The sequence below is a fragment of the Prosopis cineraria genome, unplaced genomic scaffold, assembly GCF_029017545.1.
Source record: "Prosopis cineraria cultivar Desert tree isolate PC_DT_omini unplaced genomic scaffold, ASM2901754v1 PC395, whole genome shotgun sequence".
Lineage (NCBI taxonomy): Eukaryota > Viridiplantae > Streptophyta > Magnoliopsida > Fabales > Fabaceae > Prosopis > Prosopis cineraria.
The window spans coordinates 1-14,006 of NW_026555722.1; the positions used below are offsets into that span (position 1 = coordinate 1).

The window sequence follows — 14,006 nt, forward strand, 5'->3', positions numbered from 1 at the left end:
TCTCACAAAAAGGGAACTTTTATTTGGTAAAAGAATAATTTTGATGTTATATAATTAATAATTATCAATACTAATATTAATATAAAAATATAAAATTTATTATTCAGAATATTACCGACTAGGATCTAGCCTACTTAATTAGAAAATTTTAAAAATAAACGAATTGTGATGAAGAAATTTTGATGAGATTTTTTTTAATTGTTTAAGGGTATCATCCAATTGGAGGGCACATTTTTTAATGACATTCAACCTTGATTAATCACGTTATGAAAAAACTCACTCCCTCCACTAAACACGTTGATGATTTTAACAAGATTCATTTCTAACAAGTGTCATATTCAAAGCTTGGATTACTATGCCAGCTTTCACGAGACACTGTCGGTGCATTTCCACGACTGAAATAAAATAAAAAACCTAATTCTACTATATTTCTCTTTGGAGTAGTTTCTAAAAATAAGTTTTGAATGTAACAATGAACTAAAAACTAACGAGATTGGGAAGCCCGAAAACAGAGGGAGTTGAAGGCTGAAAATGACGCACGCAGGAAATCGGGACCCTTGCAGCGGGAAACAGAAACGGTTCGAGCCCACGCGTGTCGCTCCATGGTTGGTCCAAATTCGGTTACTCTAATTTTGCTTGTGGGCTCCATGCTTCATAGTTCCTACACGGGCCTCTTTCGCCTTCACGCGGGCGAAAACGTCGTGGCTATCGATCCCAGCATTTGCAAGCTATTACGATCCAAACTGGCTCATCCATGGCTTCGGTAACATTGCTTCCTTTTTCCTAATTTGATTTTACCTTTATTCCGAAATGAAAGTTTGACGCTAGTTTGCTTGTTGAATCCGTTTGGTGTTGCCAAATAATCATTCTCGCATTGGTTTTCGGCATTCCTGATCGGGACATTAAATTCTTCCTCTTGAATTTCTTTTCCTGTTGCTGCTGATAGATTCAATGGTTTCCATCATTGGAGTTTAGATCCTTAACGGCCAAGACTTTCTGATAATGACAGCAATACCGGCCTTACTCTTGTCTTGTCAAATCTCACGTTAATATTAACCTTGAAAATGATTTCCTCCAGTTTCTTCTTTACCATTCCATTCTAGAGGATCAAAGACCGAACAACCAGCTCATTGAGAGTCTCCCTGGTAGCAATTTTATTCTGGACTATGTAATTGATTCCTGATTTGTTATTTTCACACGATGACATGTTCAGGCGTCATTTGTATTTGACTTATTATTGCCGATTTCAAAATCAAATAAATTGTGAAGAAAAATAGAACGCGTCACACGATCAATAATATAGGTTTAGATTTAATCCGGCAGTGTGTGGAACCATGCAAGTGATTTTGTACGTATCAACGTTCTGAGGCCATAACGCTTTTAGTCAGGTGATTCCACTGATCTAGCTCAGAAACAATTGTGTCTTGTCATTTAGGAGCTAAGAACAATCAATCTTAGCAAAATGCTGTTTTTTATTTCTTAAAATGATACTATGCATAGAGGTGGACCTTTAAAATTAATTTCATTATATCAAGTTGTGACACATGAAAAGCAACATGTCTTACGAATAAAGATCGTGCACTAATTGTTCCAGTCTTTGTTCCAAAAGCAAGATACAGGTGGGCCGTTGCCTAAATTCGGCGAGTGGGATGTGAATAACCCTGCCTCGGCTGAAGGATATACAGTCATATTTAAGAGGGCTAGAGATGAGAAGAAGACTGGCTATGCTAACATGGTAACTCCGAGGAAATCTGAACCTACGTACAGGCATGAAAGTTATCCTCGTTACCCTCGAAAGGTAAGCTTAAAATGTCAATCGAAGTGTTCTTTTTCACTTTTTAGTTCTCAGTGTTTGGATTTAGGTTTGGTGTTTAAAATGATAAGATCCCTCTGAGCTTCACTTAATTTCTGAAATTGCAGAGCAAGTGGTTTTGCTGCGGTTAGAGCCTTGGAGCATAACGTATAATCAAAAAGATTGTATAAGTCTTCTTCCAAGCAATGCTGTGTGGATCGTGCTCTTGCAAATCTGGGGAGTGAAGTATGGCTTACGGTCTTTTTTTTTTTTTTTCAAATTGATTTTTCCGATTATTACTTTTTCATCTTCTCTGTGCTTGTGAATTGAAGTTCTATGCCAAATTTAACAAGGAAACAATACAGATGACCGAGTGATAAAATAGAATTGAGTGTCTGCTGAAACATACCTTACATATACACATAATTATCACCCATAAATGCATTATAATATATATATATATATATATAAACAGTTCAAAAACATTTACTATGGTAAAAAGTATTTATCATAGTAAAGTAAAGTATATTTTTAAAATATTACCATAGTAAATAAAAGGCTTATCTTGGTAGAAAAAGATTTTCTTATAACATGAATGTTTAGTAAAACCAACTATCATAATAAAGAAGATTCTGCCATTATACAAAGAGTTTAACTTCTTAAATTTGTCTACTATCGTTAATTTAGAAAAAAAAAAAGGTAAAATACTTGACGTCAAAAGTGGGATCCGAAAACTATTTGAATACTTAAAATCATAACATTAATTTAAAACTCTTGAATTCATGGACACATACTTCTCAAAGGCATAATCATCCAAAGACAAGTTAACAAAAGGTAAAAGAGAAAAAAAAATCTTTCTTAAAAATGTTTAAATGTATAGGGACAAAACTGAAAAAATAGAGCTAGTCACTATGGTGCATACTGGCCATGCTGTTGCAAATGGCACAAAAGCATCTGCCTCGCATTTAGGTAGTCTATTTGGCTAACAAGATGCTCATCAGGGTGGACAAGACATTTCCTACTATGGTGGATAAGACACTTGCCATAATAGATGACACAGTAACAGTGCTAGGACTTGTTGTCAAGATACATTCCTCACTCAAACTTTAAATATATATAATTGCTCACACAAATATTTAATTTAGGTGATTCAAATGTCCATAAAAAATTTATTTAATAATCTAGCTAATCATTTTAATTTGACACACAAATTTCACCATATAAAGGTTTTATCTAGCAAAACCTTTATTGGTTTAAAAATAAACTATTAGCCTTTCGAGCACTTTCTAAACCACTATCAAAATCATAAACTGAAGGGTAGGACACTTGATGCTAACACATACACACCAGATGACATACATGTTCATGCATTTGCTCAAAACACACAATGATCCATAGTTGGGTTTATAACCACCTAACAAAGTTCAATATGAGTAAAATAACTTTTGACTATAATGCATTGATATATCATCACTTAATTATCACGTTCACAAAATATTATAAATAATAACATGAGAGTTAAAAACCATTTTCATGACTAGCACACACAGATTTATATAAAATTAAGAGTCATATTCTCACTTTACAGGTATGAATAATGAGACCCTATAATTAAATAGTGTTCAACATACTAACACTATGCCTCAAGTGTTTCTCTAGCTGAGCTCTTTCTTAAAAAATAGTTAACAATAAGGAATAAGAATCGAGGGTCCTAATAGCCAAACTAAAATGCTATGATAGCTGAACATGCAATTAATAATAAGGATTATTGAGTGGGTAAGTAACACATTTCTAAAACACGTCATATCAAATCACAAAACACAATTATAAAGTATGTTGATACCACCTTATCCACATCACACCATGCTTGGCACTCTCACTCAACCAAGCAAAAGTAAGCTAGTTCAAGTCACACATATCACCCGTTAGGCCTAATGGGTGCACGTCACGTGGTAGTTTAGTGCAATACACAATGCTCCCAACCTTACATTGCTAGTCATGCAATTTAAAACATATTTTTACATACACATGTTCAAAACACCATAAGTCATGCTTTTAAGCGTACATCCATATTTAAAAAACACATTCTAACATAAATAACTCACTTAGCAACATAAAACTTTCTAAAACAATATTTATCTCCAAATACACATTTCTCACAACACAATTATTTATATAAAAATTTCACACCATCAACTATAAGTCACCAAACATGACAAGTTAGAATGGTTGCCTTTACTCCTTGCAAGCAAGGTTCCCTAAACACATGAATGGCCACCTACTAAGGTGTCTACACCACAATCTACACAATATAATAATGTCAATTTACATTAATAAATTCATTATGGCTAATTACAGCACTTACACACTAATCTTAAGGTTAAGTTAGTTAAGCTCATTAACACTAACATATCCTATACACTTATATTATCAAACTTAGTCCCAAAAATCCTCATTATACTCCTTTGTACAAATTTAACACCTAAAATTCAAAATCATCAACCAAAGTGTCATTTCTAAATCTAGAGTTTCAGATTTGATCATCTTATAATTGTAAACATCACCAAAACTATCTAAAAAATTCCTTATTTAAACTCAAACAACACTTAAGATTCAGATTTAAGGGCTAAGTAAGCCTAAAAATGAAACCCTAACACCCAAAAGTAATTACACCTTAAAAACAAGGATATTATAGGGTAATATGAAGATCAAACAGTTTACCTTGGCAATTTGGAACCTAAATTTGTGTTTTAGGTTTAGGAATCCTTAAATCTTAGTAGAGCTTCAAAAAATCTCCCTAATAACTCACAAAATATTTTCACTTTGTTTCTGTTTCAAACAAAAACACTTATCGAGATTTGCATTGTTCATTACGGCCAAACATGCTACTCACCACAATGAGAAATGCAAAATGTAGTATTTCATTTTTAGTCTATTAATTGGCCCAGTTTAGCCCAATACCTATATTTTGACCTTATTTAACCTCTATACATGTCTCTAAGTCCATTTTAATCCATACTTAAATGCCTAAACCATCATTAAATCTCAGTTATCCTCAAATAAAAATTATTTCTCAAATCAAACCTCAATTAACAACATCTCCATTTAATTTCTTTAATCCAACCTCAATACAAATTATAAATCCTAAGGTAAGATCCTCAATTAAACCCATATTTCTCATAATTAAATTTATATTAAAATTCGGATGTTACATCTGCTACTAATAGAAGACCGATACATATGGTTGTGCATATGATTTTGTAATATTTTTATTGATAAACAATCTTTGTGATAGTGCTTCTCTCCAAATTTTTGGTGTTTATGCTGGATGATCAAGATTAAACCACTTGTGAAACCCGAATGACAAATTTGACTAAATATAAATCTATGTAAAAAAAAATGATCATATGAAAATCAAAATAACAAGTTTTGGAAAGCAATTTCTCTGTTACATCATATATGCCACTCGTTGGAGTAATTTGAATAGAATAGGCTCTTTTTTCCATTAAAAAACAGATTACCAAGAGTAAACAAACTTTTATTTTTCATTCAGTAAATTAATTTTCATCTTGTATTTCATTTTTTTCAAATACAAATTAGTATAGATACAGTCCAATTAATCTTCTCACCAAACTGCGCCCTAACCAACTAACATAATCTTTCTATTAATGCTAGATTTTAAAGGATCAAACTAGATTATTTTTCCACGCATTATAAATAATAACTCACAGAAACTTTTAATAGGATTCTTGATATGAACAAAATTTTAGCTGAGAAATTTAAAATTTAATTTCAGATAGTTAAAAATAGTAGAGAGAAGAGATGGAATGATGACACGATGATGATGGTGATGAGAAAATAAAGGTAAGACACAATACAAGAGCGTTGTTTAATGGCTTATGAATAGTAAATCAATAGCAATATAATATACAAAATTTTTGGGAAATCACTCTATCCACAACAATATGAATAATATAACTTGTCACAAGTTCTATAAAATTTTCTGCCCTGCCCCCACGTTCATTTTTTTTTTTTTAACATTTCATTGGATTTCAGTGCCATATAACTTTTTCAATTCTTTTAATGTTTCCCTGTATTTTAATTGAATACAAATGTTAAAAAACAATACAATATATCCATTGCATCATGCGGAGGAAACAGAAATCTAGTTATACAAGACTTTCGCTTACACACAATTTTTTAAGTATATGTAATATGGATACAGAGAATGTATCAGAATAGTTCCTGAATATAGATACAATATATCTATGCTTGTATTAGAATCTCTATGCAGAAATTAATGGCAAATACCAGATACGACTATACTTTACATGCACAAATGAGCGCGGTGGGAAAGAAATCCACTAGTTTCGAACAGTTTGCGTATTGACAGGCATAGGTTACACCTGGTTTATGGATTGATATAGTTATTTTTTTTATTCCGATCAGCTTTACACCATTAGATGCCCGAAACTTTTAACTGGCAAGGGCGAAACTTATAACATTTCTCACCAGCCGGACTTGTAATCCAGAACATTTTTAATATATCAAGGGCAGGGGCAGGAGCAAGAATATATAGACGATAATGTAACTTCTAAGTTCTAATAAATAGTTATTTATATAATATCTCGCTATTCTTTGCAAAGCTTGTGCCGCATCGTGCAGAAATGGAAAGAGTAACAAATTTATCATATCCTTAAGAAAAATTACAAATTCTGGGCAGTACGCATCCTGAAAGTTAGAGGATCCGCCATGGAAAATGTTTACACAGGTTGCTTAACTGCGGAGTCACCTGCACCTCTACTTCCAGCCATCTCAGCTACTTCCACACTAGCAAAGTCTGTGCAGGAGGATTCCTGATCCAGTCCAGCCATGTTTGACGGCGATAGGTTTGTTGGGTGGTCAAACTTACAAGACGGCCCATATTTGCATATTCCATAGCGACTATAGTGCGAGCAGACACTCTGGTCCTGCTTTAGCATAGAAGAAACAGGCAGCTCTAGCTCACAGTTTAATATGACTAATCAAACTCGAGGGTATTTTTCTTTCTATAACCAGAAAGAAAAGCACCTCTAAGGTAAATAGTAAACTGTTAAAGGATTTAGATTGGCATGGCCACACATAAAATATTCTTGGAACTAGGGAACTTATAAACATACATTTGTACATCTGTTTAACAAGGCATGCATGGTTTGAAATCCACTTAAATAACAGCAATAATAAAAATTCCTTTCATTTTAATCAGAAGCCACATGTTTCGGCCATAGCAAATTTTAAATCTCAGTGAATAATAGCAGCTTATATTTTGGAACCGTGCTCAGTTCCTCCAGATCACTAGAAAGTTTTAAATTTGCCAGTAAGGAGTTTCTTTCAACATCATGTGCAGGAGAAATTCCGAGAGGAGAGGATAAAGGAAGAACACAGAACAGCATTTCAAAATAATCAAGATATTCAAATTGCAATTTTTTGGTTTCTGTAAACACTTCAGCTTCGTATATAAAAGGTGCTAGTTCTCCCTAATTCAGGGGGAAACAGTTTCTCCATAAATAAGTAACAGCAGCATTAAAAACTTACAGGTCTCAAAGGCAGACCCTTGTCACTTAGAGTGCATAGAGGTCTTGTACTGCGGTTCTTTGGATGGTGAAATTTACAATTAGATTTAAATTTGCAATGGCCAGTTTTTAAGTAGTAACTGCACTCTGGTTCACCAGGCCTTTCTGGAAACTCTTCAACCTGCATCTGCTTCGGATGATGCATAAAGACATTTGTTTCAATAGCTGGGCTGTTCACAATGTATGGAGATGGTGGGTGCATAGTCCTCTCAGGTAGGTAGACAGGTGCCTTTACCAACCACAAACAAAGGTCAAATAAATAGGAAAACAATCACTACTAAAGTTCAACAGGAAGAATAGTAAACTCTTTAGGCCAGAAGGAAGGGGATAAAAAGGAACCATCCTTGTCTCGGATCATGTACCAGTTAATCATAGCCCGCTTCATCAGAATTAAGACAAAGCCGCAAAAGATTATCAAAAGAAGTGATTGCAAACAAGAGGAATAGGGGAAGGGGTGGTGGAATGAACGTGAAATCCAAAATATTAAATTCTATTCAACATTTCATTAACAGCTCAAAGCATGATGGACAATTTCAGGTTCACTTCTGGCCTTGCAAGCATGCAGTAATGGGTTCATAGCTTCCTCTGTATAATGACTTAATAGAAAGCCTTCGGATACACGGTTGTCAGCGATGATTTACCTGATATCCATTCCAATCAGAACTTTGGGGAGAAACCCCTTGAACAGGTGGAATCATCATTGGCACAAACGGGGCAGTTTCATTGAATGTTCTTGGAGAAGACCAAGAGGGTATAGATGGCTGAGATACACCTTGTAAAGAAACAGCCCCACCATTAGCAAATGTTGAAGGAGGATCACTTCCTCCAACAGTAGTAGGATCAGGGTGATTGAATTTGCAGTTTGCTCCAAACTTACAAGAGCCAGTACGCATATAATAGGGGCACTCTTTCTCCCCCTGTCATGAATAACAACCTCATGAAAGTTAAGGGAATAGTAAGTTCAGAATGGAGAAAGAGACAAGATAGGAATTAGGAAATATCTGGAAACAAAAATGAAGTTTCATCATAACTTGATAAACAGGAAGCAATGTTTATACCAGACGAATAGGCAGGCCGAGAAAGTTAAGTTCTAAAATAGTGGTTGGAGAACATTTTCCTCTGGTGTGGTTAAATTTACAAGCCTTTCCGTATTTACAACCTCCTGACTTTAGATAATACTGTCAAAACATAAGAAAACCAAAATGTTTACCATAAATATGTCATGCATGGTGCAAACACAGAAGTTATGGCTCAAGAAAGAATTCAACCATGATGCTTCTTACAAAACTCATTCAACAGAGGTCAAGGCATTTTTCAATATAGCAATAGATAAAGTAGTCTAAGGAGTAAGGAGTGTTCATTTTTCCTGTCATCTCCCATTCCATTCATCCATATATTCATCAATTTATTCCTTTGGATCTAATCTATGTATCTACGACTATTATTAATTTTATATAAATGTTAATTTTATAACTGCCATCAACCATATTTATCATTATAAGGCCAACATGAGTAAACTAGACAGTGTTTGAGCATATACCACAACTGAAAGAATTCCACCAACTAATATGCCATGATAATTCCTGTCCTTAGCTAATGTATATTGGGTAGATATTGAAGTAATTGAGATTTTTTTACTCTCAGCGCCAGCAATGATTAACATATTGTATTGATCAATGAATTATGATATAAACTTTACTATGTATATCACTTAGTCAAACCTAGGCATTGTTCATTATTTATCACATAGTCAAATGACAAATTCAATAGTCCACATCCTTTACAATGGCAAAACGCCATGGCCTACCCTTCTCCTGCACTGTAGAAAATACTACAGTAGCTAAAATTGAACAAATAGTGTCTCAATTCCATGACCTGTAATCCAATAAAAGGGAAAAGTAATTGCTTAATAGAACCAATGAATTTTCTTTTCAACAATGAGAAATGATTAATGCACAACTTAAGTCATCACATTGAGGATGAGATAACACAATATTAATATTACAGTTTGCAACAATAACTGCATAACAACATAAATTTGACCATAACCTTGCATTCAGTCTGCCCTGATCTTTCTCCTGATTCTTCTCTTTCTTTTCCCTTCTCCTTAACAACCTACAATTAATGTCAAAACATCAAACACAGAAGTTTTATGAAGTAACGGGTAAAAAACGTTTCCAGTTTAATAAAACGTAAGAAAAACCAATTGATGCGCGCTCATACATATTCATTAAAGATTTTGGAAAAACCAATTTCTACGCGATACAGAAAAGGAACTCCAAAAATGAACCCTCTAAATACATATGAACAACCAATTTCTTCATAAAGTACAAGTAAAGGTTGAGCATCAAGCAATCGGTCATGACGAAAAATCCTTACCAGTATCTCAAATAGAAACATAATCTCAAAAGCAAAATGCCCTTTTTCTCAATTCTAGCAGACATGGATGATTGTTTACACAACACAAAAGGAAGCAGGGATTAATGTTCACATGAGAAATTCTATAGTTTAGTTCTAGTATATGCATTCATTGAATAATATATAGTGTAGTAGAGTACCTTGATTTTCTTCCTAAGAGGGTGATTAAACTTGCAGTTAAACCCAAATTTGCAAGTTCCAGTCTTGAGATAAAACGCACAATCTTCAGCTTCGGGCCTCACCGGGTACTGGTGTGCTCTACTGCTGCTTTCCCCATCGTTCTTCTCCACCTTATCACCGACAGTTACATTATCCAAACCAAAATTATCATTCTCACTCTCGTTCACATTCTCCCCCCAACCATCGTCCTCATTTCCATTCCAATTCTGGTTATGTTCATTGAAAACTTGTTCCTTCTCAGATTCTCCAGTACCAGCTATACCACTTACTTCTTTACCATCATCAAATTCAGAATCTTTCTTCCCCTTTTCCTCTTCGTCCCCTTCATCCTTATCCTTCAAATCCAACTTATCCTGAAGGTCTTCCTGAAGGGCATCAGTCTCATCCCTGGGATTGAGATCTGACGTTTCAGGATCGTGATGGGAACTAGAGAGGGAAGAAGCTGACTGATTTCCCAGTTCTGGATCTTTGATGGAGTTCGAAACAGCTGTTGAATCGGATTCAGAGGGATCCATTCTCCCTCCACATTTCAAACCCTAATAAGTGACAACAGAGATTACTGAAAAAGAACTTGAATAGATTTAGGTCGGGGGAGCTCTTATGTTTTGACAGAGAACTGAGAAGTAAGCAGTTCGAAGTGTCTAGTGTGAACACAGAAGTGAACGAACGAAGAAAAACGGGCGTTGCTTTTTGGCCTTTGATGGGGTGTCTGAACTCTGAACACTACTACAGTTTCGTTGTTTTCATATTTTTTAGCTCGTAATTGCCCGTAATTTTGTACGGGTCAAGGGATATGCTATAACCGTATGCAGCTGCCAGAAGAGGAAATCGAAGGGAAAATAGAGACACTAAAATCTAAAAAGAGGGTTAAAAAAAAAAAACAAAGAGTTGAAAAGTTAATTTAATAATATTAACTCAAAAACCCATTTTGAGAAGATGATTATCGATTTGGAATGTCGACACACGCATCTGATTAGAATGTAGGAGTGAGATATTTGGGTCTGGAAATCGAAAAAAGCGTGGGTGGGGTCAGGTTCAGGATCAGGAGCAGCCAAATTCTAAACAATGGGCTTTGGAAACAGATTGAGGAAGTGGATTTGTCTGTTTGTAATTGAAGGATGCTCAGATTATGCATTGTTGTTTTGGGGTCAACTGATAATAATAATTCATAGATATTGTCAGTGGGGTTTGCTATTTAATGGAGCATCTTCCAGGTTGGCCATTATGCAAAGAAAGGAGGGAAGAATCCACGGACCAATTTGTATTTTGTACTCCCAAATCACCCCCATAAATTAGAAGTTGGGAGAGGCAATAAGCGTATTTCTCTTCTTTTTATCTCTTTTGTATTGATATTGTGTAGGTAGTTCCTTTACTGGTGAGCGCCTTGACCTTCAATTGTATAAGTTTTGCTATGCTTATTTGATGAGCCCGAGTCGGGGTTGGGAGGGAAAATTCGACGTTTCAAAATCTGCATGAGATAAGATGATGTTATTGATTTGATGAAAAATAATCAAATAACTACAATATGTATAATGCAAAAATAGTTTGACCGTGTGCACAGCAGGCGTTACACAGTTTTAAGAAATAGACATTATTTATAACTCATGAATGGTGTGACTTATATCTCTGGACTCGTATAGGAATATGCATATTTACATACATGCATAGGAATTGGTGCGCGCGTGCCCACACACCCAGGATTTATTTGGAATTGGGTTCACTACAGGTATAGGGATAGTCAGGTAGGCCATTAGAATGAGAATGAGAACAAATCTGCCAGCCATACTCCTCTCTGCCGTCTATACAATAGAGCAAGATCACCTCCAAGCAAACGGGACGTTTGAGTACTCATCATGGTATGTCAAGCCTATCTTAAAATGTTTCCTGCAAGTATATATATTTATATATATGTATGTATGTATGTATGTATGTATGTATGTCTGTCTGTCTGTCTGTCTGTCTGAAAGAGTTTGAGCTTTGCAAACAAATAAGCTTCAAAACCATGCCCTCATTGCACCATCACACGAACCTGCAACCCTTCTTTAGTGCCATTTATTACGATCAAACGCTAGAGACTATACCAAAAACTCTTTTTTTAAGTGTGCAAGTATATTTCTTTATGTATAGTTCTCTGGTGGCATGAGGACGCTACGAGCATGAAGCATGGAAGCTGACTAAAGCCAAAGGTTTGAGTTTGACCATCTCATGAGTACGGCCTTACAGGAGTATGCATTATGCATTAGTACGGGTAAATAAGGAGGGTTGCTTGCACCAAAGTCAACAGGGTACGTACAGAGACATTGGGGCAACGATTGATCAATATTGATTGAGAATCATGTTTCTAGTCCAAGTATCTAGTCCTAGTCCCGTCAATTGAACAATGAGCTAGTTAAATTCATAATACTTATTGGTGACTCTTCTCTGGTGAATGGCCAGTATTTCGCTTATGACGACTAAAATCAGGCAGAAACCTAAATGTTTGCCAACGGCCAGGCTCAGTGCAAGCATACATGGACTAACTCCGGTGTGTGCTAGGTCAGCCTTCTCCCTCCTCTTCACCATGTAAACAACTAAACTCTGTCGCTATTGGATTGCCCATTTCGCAATCGTGGAAACTGCTTCCTTTGCTGAGAAGCATTTGCTTTAACAATCAAGCAGCCGAGCACTGTGTTTTACAGACTGGGATGTCTGGTTTTTCACACTGCCAGGCTTAGCATGCATGTTTAATTGGCTTCGGTGTCTCTAATTTGAGTAGATTGCTTCGAAGAAGCCTCTTGTGCTGCTAGTGAGAATCATCCTCCACTTGACCATCCGAATTACTGTCATCTCCATCCATGCATTTAACTTGCTTCCTTTTCGGTGGTTTTTGCGGTAGACGATAATTTTCAATGGAGACGTCCAGAACTTCTCTATTAATGCATTTCTTTGCGTGCTCCTTTTTTTGCTTCTTCTGAACTTGATGATCTTAATGTTCATCAGACATTACATCTTCCTCACTTGGGCATTTTGCTTGCCTGCTTTTAGAAGTCCTTCTTTGATACTTCAGAAAAATATTTTCAAGTCACTCATTAGATGTAGTATCCTTTCCAGCAAGCTAAGGTGTCTAGTTTGTCTGCTTTTGGGAATCCTTTGTTGTTGAGTGTGACACCCTAGTTGGTCATCAGATGTTAACAAATCATTTTTAGATCTTATACCAACAATCTAAATATAAAAAAAGTTCAATGAAATAAGAAATTTTTTTGAAGTTTCATGTGTCCTTTTTTGAAATTGTCAAATGTTGCTGTATAGTCATTAATGGAGTTGTTCAATTGACAACTAAATAACAAAATTAACTGATATAAGTTAATTTTGTTATATCAGTTAATATAAATGACAACTTTAATTAAAAAAAGATATTTTAGAGTAATTTTATAATTTCATTAGAATTTTTTTACTCAATTTGTTTTTCATGTGAGACCTCAAAATAATTTTTTACAATATTTAAGGATTTTATCAATGTTTTATCCATTAAGTGTTTCTACAAATGTTATGAGTAGTAAGATATATTTGAATTTTAGTTCACCCAAATATTTTTTTCACAAAGGAGAATAAGATCTATGGACAACTAACAATTATCAGCATGACACCAAAAAGAAAATAGAACCTCAATTGAAGAAGTTAGATTAATGATGGGTGGACTTACCAATTTCTCAGAGGTGGGGTTATTATTATATTGTATATTCATACTTAGCTCCATGTTTTTAAATTGATTCCTTTGGATCTGGCAAAAAATAAATAAGATAAAAATAAAAATGAATGGATAATTTTCATGTTATATCAGTTACTTTTCAATTTAATTTTTCAATTATACTTTTCAAAAAGTTTATCTAAAATTTATAAAAAAATTATTTTATAAATTATAATTGTGAATTCATGATTAATTTTGTGATATATATGATATCTGGATATTCTTGCAAAAATTATAATATTAGGTTTATAATTAATTTCAATAATAAATGTTTGAA

General features: G+C 34.6%; 1 protein-coding gene and 1 long non-coding RNA gene across 4 annotated transcripts; one reads left to right on the forward strand and one right to left on the reverse strand.

The window, feature by feature from the left end:
- Positions 1 to 663: 663 nt before the first annotated feature.
- LOC129296912 (uncharacterized) lies at positions 664 to 2,087 on the forward strand. The gene is made up of 3 exons (XR_008590053.1): positions 664 to 763; positions 1,610 to 1,798; positions 1,921 to 2,087. It is a non-coding gene; the product is annotated as an uncharacterized LOC129296912 (long non-coding RNA).
- A 4,283-nt stretch (positions 2,088 to 6,370) lies between these two features.
- Positions 6,371 to 10,821, reverse strand: LOC129296910 (zinc finger CCCH domain-containing protein 67-like). Of its 3 annotated transcripts, none has more exons than XM_054935307.1 (6): positions 9,963 to 10,812; positions 9,454 to 9,519; positions 8,463 to 8,582; positions 8,046 to 8,321; positions 7,367 to 7,633; positions 6,371 to 6,765 (listed from the first exon to the last, which is right to left on the reverse strand). In XM_054935307.1, exons 1-6 carry the CDS (start codon positions 10,515 to 10,517, stop codon positions 6,556 to 6,558), a joined length of 1,494 nt encoding a protein of 497 aa, XP_054791282.1. In that variant the 5' UTR covers positions 10,518 to 10,812; the 3' UTR covers positions 6,371 to 6,555. The 3 variants fall into 3 exon arrangements, with proteins under 3 accessions (XP_054791282.1, XP_054791283.1, XP_054791284.1); XM_054935308.1 differs by having other exon boundaries at positions 6,371 to 6,762; positions 9,963 to 10,808; XM_054935309.1 differs by lacking the exon at positions 8,463 to 8,582 and having other exon boundaries at positions 9,963 to 10,821.
- Positions 10,822 to 14,006: the final 3,185 nt, after the last annotated feature.